The sequence below is a fragment of the Notothenia rossii genome (genome assembly GCF_949606895.1).
Source record: "Notothenia rossii genome assembly, chromosome: 7".
Lineage (NCBI taxonomy): Eukaryota > Metazoa > Chordata > Actinopteri > Perciformes > Nototheniidae > Notothenia > Notothenia rossii.
In genome coordinates this window covers 9,105,364-9,119,658 of record NC_136905.1, presented here as the reverse complement: position 1 = coordinate 9,119,658, position 14,295 = coordinate 9,105,364, and the positions used below count along the sequence as shown (strand labels likewise).

Genomic DNA, 14,295 nt, shown 5'->3' with positions numbered 1-14,295 from the left:
AAACATACTATTACATTCGACACATTATAATGCCAGCATGACACGATGGACAAACATGAATGAAAAACTTAAACCAGGTTGCACATTAGACAAATCGAAAGGTAAAAAGGAGAGATCGGTCATACAATACATCTGGTTGAAAGGCGTGTGGGTGGATTATCTGGTTTCTAAAGGAACTTGACGAGCAACCTTTGTTTGAAGCAAATGAAATCTTTAAAAAGGCAACACCCGGCAGTAAATCTCTCTACACTGCTGTCAAATGACCAGAACAAATGCAGACAATGATGTGTTTCTTATCAACGCCTACCAATTCTGGAGTGAAACTGGGTAAATTTGAAGGAAATGTTACTGATCCGTTTCTAAGTAATGTTTACCAGCCTACCCACATGTTGTGTTTTCCGTATTCAGACTTTAGAATAGCATCAAGTCCCTTAAAAGAAACGAGGACAGAGTGATAGTCTGTTTCCATATCTCTGAATCACCATAAAGATCTAGGAATTAGTCCGTTTTAATATACAGTTTTTGTGTGTGTAGATTAGCTGCCTAAAGAGATAAGAAATATTAAAACATAAAACACTGGCATGCTTGAGTTTTCCCTTATTTCATGTTCTTAAATGTGTTAGTGGTTAGGGTTGGTGTGTTGTCTGGCCCCTCCCCCTCCACTCACTCTATACACGGTGTCATTGGCAACCCTGTGTCAATAGAGATAATTCCTGCTGAGGTGATAATATCAAATATTACAATTTGGTAAGTAACGTTAAAACTTATTTTACAGATTATGCATTCATCAGGAAGCTTTTATTGTATTATATATCTTTATTTATTATTTGAGGATTTCAATAATCACATCTGAATCAATGCATCATTTTGTATGTTTTATACTGATTTACTTGTTTTATGATGTGTTTATCAGCACATACAAAGACAATAATACCATTTTGTTGAAGGTTAAATGCCAAAGAAAGCCTTATGAAGATACCTCTTCTGTTATACTTGAAAAAGTATAGAAATATAAAAAAAATAGTTTTCCTAATTGCATGAATACAAATAGCAAGTGTTGCTTTGCAAATAAATAATCCATGATGTTTTCGTCGTTGCTAATTTAAGTCATTTTCAGAAGATTTTTGAAAAACACAAATATTTTTTATTGTGGTGAGAGAAATGTGTTGATCCAAAGTGACATCTTTACCAAAGTTATTGATTACTGATACCTTTACAATAATCTTCAATCTTTTTTACATCTCTTTGATGTTTGGTCTCACACGACGTGTTCAGAGTAAGCGACCACGGAGTGATAAGCCAGTGATGTGGTTGTGCCATTAAGAAAAACGGTGCCGTTTAGTGAAGGATTACACAATAGGACAATGATGGAGCTACAGTCAAATTTACATTAACAATCACTTTGGGACTTACATTTTAATGCATGAACAAACTTGCTGCACAGCCTGAAACTGAATTGAAAACACATTTCCTCTTCGACATGATATTTTTCTCTTCCCCATCTGCCAATTCAAAGTTAGAGTAGTGTGCGTAAAATGGTCATTACTTTCTCTATCTAAAAAGGGAACTGAGATTATATGGATTGGGACAAAAACATACGTTAAAGCTTTGGATTGTTCCGTTAAGAGATACTAAAATACTTATAACTTATGCTATAGGATCTGATTCTGTCTTTTCTGTCCCTCTTTGTGTTGCAAAGAGCATTTATATAACCTGTGAGGCATTTACTTCACTTTGCAAAGATAGATAGATGCAAAGATCGATGCATAGATAAACACCCCCAAACATGCAGCAGAGTCTCATATGAAATAACATCACTTACAACATTTAGAAATTGCACACCAGGCTCCTTAGCAGGGGCGGTTCTAAGGGGGAGGGGGCAGGGGGGGCCAGTGCCCCCCTAACACTGACTTTGGACCCCCTGGTGGCCCCCCTGAAAAGGAAAAAAAATAAAAAAGGTTTATGATTAAACGATTTCTTGGCTGACAGAATAGGCGGAACTAACAATATTTGTGATTCTAGTCGGACCCATTAGAGCAGGGGTCTCCAACACGTCGATCACAAGCTACTGGTAGCTCACAAGCCCTCAATAGCCCCCACTTTAAAAATAAGTTTATTTATTTATTTTTAACGCAAGCCGTCATCGCCACGGAGGAGCACACAGCCTCTGTGAGCCATTTTCAGGCGATTTGTAATATGTTCTAGAAAAACAATGGTTTTTTTGGATTTCAAGAAACATAAAGAACAAACAATGGATGTATTTTATGAACATTTATCCATGCTGAAAGTAGATTTAGATGTTAGGAGTGAGATAGAGATTATTATCTAATATATGCATCCAATGAAGCATTGCATGAAGTCTGTTGATGATCAGAGGCTGTTGTTGGGGCTGCATAAATGTTTTTTATTTTATTTTTGTAGACAGACCATGCAGGCCTCAGAGAGTTAAACTTGGGCCTGCGACCATAGTTTTACTGTATTTTGTTTTGAAAATCCACAACAGAGGTTTGTGTTGTACTATGCGGTGTGTTTGTATATCTCTCAGTAGCCAACGATCTGTGAGTCTGTTGGACATAAACTCCGTAATACATGTAGTCTACATTTCATAAGAGGTGTAACACCTGAGAGCATTTTAAATCACATTTGAACTAAATGCTTATATAATCTGTAGTTGTATTTGTGTGAACGAGGCAATATAGAGAAGGTTAAGCTGTCATTATTAGGCTGTAATTTGTTATATACTGTTGGAGTGGTAAGCAGGCCTATTGTTTTTGGATATTTGTGGAGTAAGGTGGTCCGTGAGTGTTTTTTTATTGGTTAAGTGGTCCTTGGTATGAAAAAGTTTGAGAAACACTGCGCTAGTGGATTGTCAAAGGGGGAGCCTCGTTGCAGGTAAATTATACAGATGGCTAGTCCGCCCCTGAAAAATGTCTATGCACACGTTATTATTAGGAGGAATAATTAAAAATAAAATTGATTTAAAAAATTGATAACTTTTTTAAAATTCTAAATGTTTATGTTGTAATCATCTCGTGACCCCCACTTTGGGAACCCCTGTACTAGAGCAGGGGTTCCCAAACTTTGCCATGCCAAGGACCCCCATATAGCATTATCCTCTGGCGGGGACCCCCCTGTTCCAATATTTTAATGATGTGTACAAGTGCCTTGCGACGGAGCATGCATGCGTTGCCACTACATTTTGGGCCTTCTGCCTGATCGAAGCTGTCACTCCGCTTTCTTTGCCTGTCATAGCCCCACTGCCCCATCTGAACACACACCCACACAACGACACCAGTCAAGTCCATTTGAGATGATGTACTCATCTAAAATTTGGAAAATGTCTCTTCCTGTGGTCCTAAACTTCCAGTGCTTTGCAAAATAATATTTCCTCAAAAAAGTTGTCTTTTTAAATAAATCTGATGTATGCAAGCAATTCTGCGACATTTGCTACATCAGTGCTCTCATCCAGCTGCCGAGCGAAACATTCAAAATCATAAATCGAATCGATAGATTTATGATCAATAGATTTATGATTTCGAGCTATTTTCCAAATCCTATGGAGAAATTGCATTGCTTTTTTGTTGAAGGAACCCATGCGCAGCCTACTTCCGGGTTTTAGGACGCGTCACTGTGGCACTCTATTTTGTCCTTCGACTGATTACACACAAACTTAACAAAACCCTTAACAATGGGGTCAAAGAAACTAATGTTAGACACTTTAGTAGCCTAACATTTGATTTCTATGCTATATCAATATCTTTAAAAAAAAAAAACACACAACTGACAATAAGTTGTAAAAATGTCATTTACAGGACAAGGGCTAGATTTTTGAGAATGTCTAAGAGATGATCATGTATGCCCTGTTAAAAAAATATAGATAGATAGATTAGTTTGAAGCTAATCAGCACCACCATGTGGCTGAAAGACAACAAGTATCAAATGCTCAGACAAAATGTATGTTTATATTCCTTCCTTCTTCTATTCTTCTTTTTGCACAGAGATTCCAGATGGACTACTCGACCAAAGACTACGGATACAGCCTGCTTGATGGCATGGACGAGTTGTATGGAAATGACAATTCCTCTGATGAGGATTGTTGTTCTGACGGTGATGTGTGTGACCTGACTGAGGGTATGCACTTTGAGAGGGTGTTCATACCAGTTCTGTACTCCGTGGCCTTTGCTGTGGGAGTCCTGGGGAACGGGGTGCTGCTGGGGGTTCTGGCTCGGAGCAGAGCAAGCTGGAGTGTGACGGACACCTTCATCCTACACCTGGGGGTGGCCGACATCCTGCTGCTGCTCACGCTGCCGCTGTGGGCCGCGCAGTCCGCTCAGGAGGAAGGGTGGACGTTTGGAACTCCGCTCTGCAAGATCACTGGAGCTGTTTTTACGGTAAGACTGCATTAAAGGTCACCTATTATGCAAAATCCACTTTTTCATGTCTTTTATACATCAACATGTGTCCCCTCTGTGTAAAGAGATTCTGAACGTTTCAGGAAAAAAGATTCTCTCTCTTTTTTCCTGATCCATTTTTATAAAAACCTGTGTGAAAATGAGCTGATCAGATTTTGGCCACTTTATGTCGTAACAATTTTTTGGCTTAGTAACCATTAGCCAATCAGCAACCAAGGTAACCCCCCCACACCTTATCACCTGAATCTCCTCCTAGCACCAATAGGCGCTTTCACACCGCAGTACTTTTCCCACAAAGGTTCATCAGAACTTAGTTAATCAGAACTCTTTAGTTCTCATGAACTAAGTACATATCGCGTTCACACCGGAATAAGTTCCTGGGGGTGGATTAGGCAAATTAAGCCGCTGAAGTCACTTCTTCTTCTTCTTCTGCTTTGGGTTTACTGGCAGGCCGCAAACAACTTCAAGGCGTATACTGCCGCCCAAAGTCCCCGGCCGGAAGTCCTCGGAGTTAGGGACTGGCTAGAAGCTGCTGGGACTCCCAGCAGCTTCTACTGAAGCCTTCCGAGTAAATCGCCAGAACGCCGACACCTCCTCATCTCTACGCTCCCATGTCTTATCTTGTGTTGCCATAAATTAGTCTCTCTGCGTTTCTGCGCTGGGATAATGCTAATAATGCGAATGCGAGGATAATAAAATGGCGGTTTCACAAAACTTTTTGGGAGTTTTACAGCGCGTGGTTTGCATTCCGCCAAGCCAATCAGACATAGGAACCTTTTTCTCCCACGAAAGTACCTGCTCTCTAGCAGGGACGGAAAAGGGGGTTGTCATTAACTAATTTTAGTTCCGGCTCTTTTTGGTGTGAACTCAACATTTCGGAACTATATCAGAACTAAAGTGGGAAAAGTACTGCGGTGTGAACCCGCCTATTGTGTTCTTTTCAACACACTCTCACTGCATAAACGTCCAGGAGCGACGCTTGGTCAGGGTCCCGAGGCGTGCAGTTGGGACGCTCCTAGGCTCCTTCAGCTTAATAAATTGTCAAAAAACATCCACCTGGATTAACATCGATTTAATACATTAATGTAGCCTTTGTTTCTGCTAAAAGAGGTGTCGACCAGCTAGGGCAACAAGAAAATGTTCACAAAACCTATCAATGTCGTTTAATTAACAAGAATAATCTGGTGTTTTTGAGTTGATGAGTAGTGGAGATATCACTGTCAAATCAATTGACAATAAGGAGAATACTTACTTCCTGGTTTACAATTCTCTGTTATCCAATGGGAATGGACGCTCACATTGCCTTTAAGGGCAGCCGACACAAATGAATGCCGTGCTTCCATGAGCGTCAAATCCTGCCGCAGATGGGAATACATTTCAATCAGTTGAAAGCTATTTGCGTCCCTTTATGAAGCTGAAGGAGCCGAGGAGCGTCCCAACTGCACGCCTCGGGACCCTGACCAAACGTCGCTCCTGGACGTTTATGGAGTGAGAGTGTGTTGTTCTTTTTAACCAAATCTCTCTCAGAGGGGCGTGGGGAGTGGCTCCTTATTTTCATCTAAAGTAACAGACAGAGAATCAGCACTTTTGAAACAGGGCTGAAACAGAGGAGATTATGGGTAATGCTGCAATGATCTGTTTGGTATTTCAGCCAATCACTTCAGAGACATGTTTTGTATATAACTGAGACATGTAATAAAGTAATGAAAAACTGTATAATAGGGCAGGGGTTCCCAAACGTTGCCATGCCAAGGACCCCCATATAGCATTATCCTCTGGCGGGGACCCCCCTGTTGCAATATTTTAATGATGTGTACAAGTGCCTTGCAATGGAGCATGCATGCGCTGCCACTACATTTGGGGCCTTCTGCCTGATCAAAACTGTCACTCCGCTTTCTTTGCCTGTCATAGCCCCACTGCCCCATCTGAACACACACCCACACAACGAGACCAGTCAAGTCCGTTTGAGATGATGTACTCATCTAAAACTTGGAAAATGTCTCTTCCTGTGGTCCTACCTTCCAGTGCTTTGCAAAATAATATTTCCTCAACAAAGTTGTCTTCTGAAATAAATCTGATGTATGCAAACAATTCTGCGACATTTGCTACATCAGTGCTCTCAGCCAGCTGCAGAGCGAAACATTCACTAGCTCTCACTTTCTCCAAAAGCTGAGAAGATTTTCACTCTCAGTAGCGGCAGATCGATTCTGATTGGCTTGAAGGGCAGTCGTGTGATTTAAAAAATATTAAAAGATTGGCATCAAAAGACACATAGATTGATAGATATGCAGTTATTAACAACATAAAAAAAATAAAAATGCAACTTTAAAAAAAAAAATTCCAGGGGGTCGGGGCCCCCACTTTGAAAAACGCTGTAATAGGGGACCTTTAAAGGGGCCTTATGGTGCTTCTATGAAGGTTTCTGTGCATGTAAATCCGTGTGTCAAATCTGTCCCGCAACCTCATTTTATGTGGCCCGCAAGAGCTTGCAAAGAATAAAATACGTTTATTATACGGTTACATGCCGCTTTACAAATGCACGTTGCCCATAAACATGTCCCACAATGCATTTTCTTTTGTGACATGCGCAATGAAGAGACTTGCAATTATTTGCCCTAGACTTCTGCTTTTCAGACGTATATGAAGTTATTACCCGATCTGATAATAACCCAATGCAGAGGCAATAATGTAATATAATACATTATTTTATATATACATGTATATGTGTATATTTATATAGTCTTAAAGTTACAACTGACCCTTTGAGTGTAACTATAATGCTAATGTGGCCCGCGATGAAATTGAGTTTGACACTCCTGAATGGTCGGCAAAGGCACAAATCCAAAAGTTCCCTCCAGAGGGAGTTTCTCTTCAACACTCCCCCCGCCCCCCCCCTGCCTGAAACACTTCCATTGGACTCCTTTGTTTACTTCTGTAACATTAATGACATCACTATGTAACACTCGCATTTCTATTGGCCAGCGCTCCAACACGTTGTACCTGATAAGGGGCGGGACATCTCTAGGGGTTGACCAACCACAACAGAGCCGGCCGTGCTTTCAGTCAGAGTGTGAAAAGCGGTGCTGCAGCACAGGCAGCCGCAGTATGAGAAAAATAAAGAGCTTTTTGAACATTAAAGCATACAGAAATGTCACAGATGAAGCACAAAATACAAATATGAACTTGAAAATTAGCATCTTTACTCTTTAAAGGAATAGCTGGTATATCAATTAGTCAACCCAGTGTAGCCTTGAATTCTTGAAGAGCACTTTTTTTCACATGCCTCCATGAGGGGGCTACATTTAAGAACGGCAAAACAATATCAACATCTATTTAAAACATTTCCCAACCCCTGCAGTAAAGTACAGGACTTCTGCCTTATCAGACACAAGCTTGTGCAGGCGTGATGTATTTAAATGTGTTAGGGAAGTAGTGAGCATACAACTATTCTGATGAGACTTGGATTATACTGCACGAGTAGTGTGAGAGTTTCTAAACAGAATAGTTCTGCTAAGCAGCCCCTGTTTACTTGAATTCATCCATTTTTTTTTCATTTATGGATTCTTTGTTCACATTGGAGCAAATAAAGATTTCTTCCAGAATTTAAGATAGCAAGTGGTGAGAAATTGATACACAAATCCTCATTGTGTGCGTGGAGTACTCCTTTGAAGTTCATGATAGTAATTACATGAATGCACACAATGTACAACCATATCTGTTTTCCTTTCTTTTTTTATTACTGCTGATTTTATTCCATGTTTTATTCCTTTTTACTCCATTCCATTTCTATGTAAATACTGTTATATTTTACAATATGTTTTATAATTTTTTATATTTTTCTAGTTCTCTATCTGTGTTTTTAAACGTTTTTTTTACTTTTATGTATGCACCACGACATCAAGTCAAATTCCTCATACATGTTAACCAACCTGGTAATAAACCTGTTTCTGTGGCTGCAAAAAGGTTTCTCACTCGTCGTTGATTTCTTTTTACCCCCAGATCAACTTCTACTGTGGGATCTTCCTGCTGGCGTGCATCAGTCTGGACCGCTACCTTTCCATCGTCCACGCGACCCAGATGTACTCCCGCAGGAACCCCCGGGTGGTTCACATCAGCTGCCTGGCGGTGTGGATCTTCTCGCTGCTGCTCTCCCTCCCTGACTGGGTCTTTTACCGTGCTGTTCAGGATGACAGGAGAGGCAACAGAACAGAGTGTGTTCCAGACTACTACCGGTTAGCCCCCTATGGAGTCTTTAATTGGGAACTGGCCTCCCGCGTGCTGTCCCACACGGCTGGCTTCCTGTTGCCCTCCGTCATCCTCATCTTCTGCTATTCCTGCATCCTGCACCGGCTGCGCTGCGGCTCCCAGGGCCTTCAGAAGCAGAAAGCTTTCAGGATAATCGTGGCCGTGGTGGTGGTGTTCTTCATCTGCTGGACGCCGTACCACATCACTCTCATGGTGGACACACTTCATTCGGGCAACAGCTGTGGAGTCAGAGGATCTCTGCAAAAAGCCATGGTGGTCACCTCCTCCCTGGGCTACCTCCACTGCAGCCTCAATCCCATCCTGTACGCCTTCGTGGGAGTGAAGTTCAGGCGTCAGCTCGTGGACATCCTGAGGTATATGGGCTGCCAGCTGAAGATGAGCGCCAAACTGCAGTCTGTTACCAGCAGGAGAAGCTCTGTGTGGTCGGAGTCTGCAGACACCTCCAACTCCGTCGCTGTCTGAGAGGGATCCACAAACATTTGAACATTTGAACAGGCCATGTCCAGGCCACCGTATAGCTAACTGGCGGCCTTTGCTGCAGAAGAGAGGGGTTTGAATCCAACCCAAGGAACATTTACATCTCATAAATGTTTTGTTTTGTTTTAGTTGATTTCAGAGAGCTGTTAATTCAACTTTATCTTTAATTATTGAGTTTTTAGTTACTGCTGTTTTGTTGTTCTGGGAAACTAGAATAAATGCACAGCTGCTGCACTGCCAAAGCATTATCCAAACCACCCATCTATGTTTGATTTCATTTTTGTTATTTCAATCAGAGTAGACACAAGTGATCCCCTCTTTCTCCCCCTTCAGTTAAGGCACTGGTGGCCCAAAGAATGACCTTAAAACAAAAAAGCAAAACACACGTATAAACCTGATTAAGCTTATTAAAACTGACACAAAGACAGAGATCTGAGCAGCTGAGTGAACATGTGTTTCTGTAAATGTCCTGTGTTTCAAACCTTTCTCTCATGCTCCTGTCGTTCTCAGCGCATTAATAGCTCAACATGACACTGGGACATAAATATATTTGTCTGAGCTGAACCTGAGGTCTTACAGCTGTACTGTGAGCAGCAGATTTATTTTAGTTGTAATGGAAACATAGCATTTCCCTTTTCTGACAGCAGGGAGTATCGTAGTGCAGCTTTTCTACTGTTTTACACAGAAACCTTTAAATTACATATTGTTTATACTTTTTTACTGCATGTGTCATTATGTAAATACATTGTTCAAATAAAGATTAAAAATATTTTGAATCTTACAAGTGTTTTCAACTTACAGGTATTTGTTACAGACAGAAGTCTTATTTTTTGTTTTACTTTTTTCTCTTTTTTTTATAAACAAACAGACAGCAGAATAGCAGTTGGCAAACAAGTAGGATGACAACAGTGGGATTTGAATAAAACAAAACAAAAAAGGACTGAGACAGGACAAATAAAACAACTACAAAATCAAAAACTAAAGGGTCTGGGTCTAAGTCCATTATTAATAACATAATGAAAAAGTATTAATCAAACAATGTGTATAAATGGAACAATAAGACCACAATTGTGATTTTGGTCTTTGGTAATTAACAATGACGCCCTATAAAGAGACCTAGACAGAGGATATAAGATTAGTCAATCATGTACTGTATAAATCCCATTTAACTCAAACGGGAGATAATGTTGCATCATGAAACGGGGGGTTATGTATTGTAACCCTTGTTATATAAGCACAGGCTCCGCCCTCTACTGGACTCTATGGGTACTACCTTATCCTGCGAGTATTCTCCTACTGAGATTTCTATAGACGTAGCCGGCCTTGGGGCGGGCCTACCTGAATGTGCGTGCATCTCACCGTATAAAAGGAAGCCTCGCCTCCTGACCGCCATGCTACACCTCTCTTCAGCGAGCGGAATAGGACAGACAGGCTCCGCCTGTGCTTACATAACAAGGGTTACAATACGTAACCCCCCGTTATATCTCTCACAGGCTCCGCCCTCTACTGGACTCTATGGGTACAGTGGGTGGAGCCCTGATGTATACGCGCACTGTCGTCCAACAATACCATTCCACCCCACTGTCCCTGACCGGCTTTTCTGGTCAGCAGCTGCTGCCCCACCCTCTCCTTTAAACCCGGTTGTGACCGTGGAGAAGTCTGGGCTGCGGCTGACAGTGCTCTAAAAACAGTGCTGAGGGCTCCCTCCCTCCGCCCATGGCAGATGGAGAGAATTCCCAGCCCTGTATGGGCTCACTGTGCACCACCTCTCCGATTCCTTAAGGACCACAGTGAGAGTGCAAGTGCCCATGTCCCACACTCAAACACTGACCCCGTGCAGAGTTTATGTGGACTATAGTGTGGAGGGCTTCCCCCCTCCTGCCTCCCTGCAGGGGAGGATAGCCCTTCCGCCCCGTAATGGGCCAGTGCGCACCACGCGAAGGCGCATTACGTCCGGGGAGGGGGTCAGATGCCCACTGACCAGCAGCCCCCCCCCCCCCCCCTCCTCACCAGTCCTGTGTTGCCCCAGCAAGCACAGACGAGGAGAAAGAGCCAGACATGTCCAAGAGATACAACTTTATGAAGGGGCCTGGCGTTGACCAAGACGCCGCCGTGCATAAGTTCTCCACACTCACACCGTTGAACAAGGCTGTTGACACAGCCACAGCCCGTGTAGAGTGCGCACGGACCCCCGTGGGGCAGGCTCTCCCCACCTGTCCGTAAGCATGTGCAATGCACTCACAGAGCCAGCGTGCCAGAGCTTTCCCAATCACCCCGTCCCCAACGCACAGAAACAGCTGTTCGGTGCGTCGAAGGGCAGCCGTGCGCTCCACATAACATGCTAGTGCACGGACCGGCAGAGGAGGTGAATCAGAGAGTGAACCTTCCAGCTGGGCAAGCCTTTATGCCTTCTTGAGGCTCCGCCTCTAGATGGGCGGGCACAAACAGGACGACACTCCCAGTACCTGCCAGAGGACAGTAAGGCAGGGAGCACAGACAGGCAGAATGGGGGAGGGGTCATCACACTGTTGCCCCCTGCCGCAGGGACACGCGACTGCTCTCTGACAGGCTTATTCATCTGACCATTGCAGCGGTCCGGATAATCGCTCCCGTCCTGCTGCGGGAGGGCGGGGGCAGAGGTCTCTTACCCTCCGCCCAACCAGCTGCCCGCGGAAGCAGATGGGCCGTCAGGATCTCGTCGAGGGGAGGCACACCAGGACACACCGTGCCCGAGTGGCCCTGCACCCTGATGATGCCCGCCATGGCGGCTACTGGGGCCTTCGTTTTTAATGGCTGCTGCCATGTCGCCTCCACACACTGCCATATGTCTGGCAACGGGGGCGAGACAAAGGCCGGCTGCGCCGGATGCACCGGGCCGTAAAACCCAGCTTACAGGCCTCAGCGGCAGCGGTGCAAGGAGCGGTAGGCCTACGCGCTCCGCCGCCAGGGTCATCACCGCTGGAAAGTACAGCCGCGCAGACCTGAGAGTCGGACCACCGGACAATGAGGTGTCCTCGTCGTCATCCTCCTCTGGGTCCTTCTGGCACCACGGAAGGGTGAACTGGAAAGGCACTTCCCCGTCTCCCGGCTCGCCCATCTCAACCACCTCGAGGTCCTAATCCTCCGGCTCCTCCTGTAATGGGCTTCGCCTGGAAATCCCCGCGATGTTGGCGGGTTTGCCGAGGGATCATCTGGCACACATTTCAGGCCCCATACACAGGAAGCAAAGGGGGTGCGTATCAACTCCCGCGATCAGGTTCCGGCACTTCGGGCAGGTTCTATGGTCGAGGAGTGGCTCCATGACTTCTCTTTTTACTTTCTCGTTCGTCTTTGCGTCTCAGTGGATTTCACTTCCACAACTGAAGAGATGACGGTCAGGAGGCGAGGCCTCCTTTTATACCGTGAGATGCGCACACATTCAGGTAGGCCAGCCCCAAGGCCGGCTACGTCTATACAAATCTCAGTAGGAGAATGCTCGCAGGATAAGGTAGTACCCATAGAGTCCAGTAGAGGGCGGAGCCTGTGAGAGATATAAGTTGTATAGTCAGGGGTGCACATCGCTTTATTGCCCTGGTTCTCAAAGGAGCACCTGGAGATGTTGCTTGGTGCGCATCCTTAAAATTAAATAAACCGTACCTTTTGAGGGGTTCTTGACTTTATGAACGGGGGGGAGGTGCCCTAGTGAGCACGTGGGGTTGCGAGGTTACTGGTTCTCTCTCTCTCTCTCTCTCTCTCTCTCTCTCTCTCTCTCTCTCTCTCTCTCTCTCTCTCTCTCTCTCTCTCAATTCAATTCAATTCAATTCAATTCAAAGGGGCTTTATTGGCATGAAAGTTAAATTAAACAATGTTGCCAAAGCATCACAATACAAAATAATTAACAACATTAACATACATTTCAAATGTTTACATATTATTGATGATATATATATACAGTGATACAATTACATTTCAACACGTGTGTGTGTGTGTGTGTGTGTGTGTGTGTGTGTGTGTGTGTGTGTGTGTGTGTGTGTGTGTGTGTGTGTGTGTGTGTGTGTGTGTGTGTGTGTGTGTGTGTGTGTGTGTGTGTGTGTGTGTGTGTGTGTGTGTGTGTGAGTCTCATTCACTGTCCCTCAGGTTGTGGCATGTGTATACATATTGGGCAGCAAGGTGTGCCTTGTCTCCTTCTCCTAGGAGTACTCTCAGTCTTGAGAGGTCATCAACCTCCTTGAAACCTGGGATTACAGAGTTCAACTTGTTCCAGTAAATGCTCCTTACTTCGTTGAATGTTTGGCATTTCAGGAGGAAGTGCATCTCTGTCTCAGTCTCACCTGTCGTACAGTGACCACATATTCTGTTCTCTTTTGGTTGCCAGGATCTTTTGAGTCTTCCTGTTTCGATTGCCAGTTTGTGGTCACTGAGCCTGTACTTGGTTAGGATCTGTCTCTGCTTTCTATCTCTGACAGTAGAGAGATACTCTGCCAGCTCATACTCTCTGTTTAGAGCCAGGTAACATTCTAATCTACTTTGGCTTTTAGTTTCTTCTTCCCAATGTTGTAAATAGTTGTCTTTACATTGTGTTATAATGCGTTTGACTGTGATTGGTGTTTGGAGAGCAGTGTTGTTGAGAGACTGGTCAGAGTGGCTCTGAGAGGGGGCAACTAGCCTCAGCACCAGCTGACATAGGGGACTCTTCTCTGGGGTTAGCTCTTGGCTTTGGAGGGCTTTGGAGTGGAGGGTGTCTCGGGGGCTGGACCTAAGGTGGTTAAAGAATGTCAGTGCTCTCTTTTGAGTGTTAATGATCAGTGGGTATCTGCCTAATTCTGCTCTACATGCATTTGTTGGTGTTTTTCTCTGAACACGTAAAATGTATCTGCAGAATTCTGCATGTAAAGACTCTGTTGGATGTTTGTCCCAGCGGGTATAGCTCTGGTGACTGAGTGGACCCCATACTTCACTACCGTACAGCGCAATGGGCTGGATCACACTATCAAAGATTTTGAGCCAGATTTTAATTGGAATTTGGACATTATAAAATGTTCTCTTTGTTGCATTTAGAGCTCTTCTGGCTTTTTCTTTGAGTGCATTCACTGCCATGTTGAAACTTCCTGATGCTGTTATGGTTAAACCGAGGTAGGTGTAACTCATACTATGTTCGATG

General features: G+C 44.0%; 1 protein-coding gene across 1 annotated transcript; it reads left to right on the top strand.

Moving 5' to 3' along the window:
• The first annotated feature begins 624 nt into the window (after nt 1–624).
• On the top strand, nt 625–9,925 carry LOC307046006 (C-X-C chemokine receptor type 3-like). The gene is made up of 3 exons (XM_079692102.1): nt 625–747; nt 3,999–4,391; nt 8,412–9,925. Exons 2-3 carry the CDS (start codon nt 4,008–4,010, stop codon nt 9,138–9,140), a joined length of 1,113 nt encoding a protein of 370 aa, XP_079548228.1. The 5' UTR covers nt 625–747; nt 3,999–4,007; the 3' UTR covers nt 9,141–9,925.
• The last annotated feature ends 4,370 nt before the right edge of the window (nt 9,926–14,295 follow it).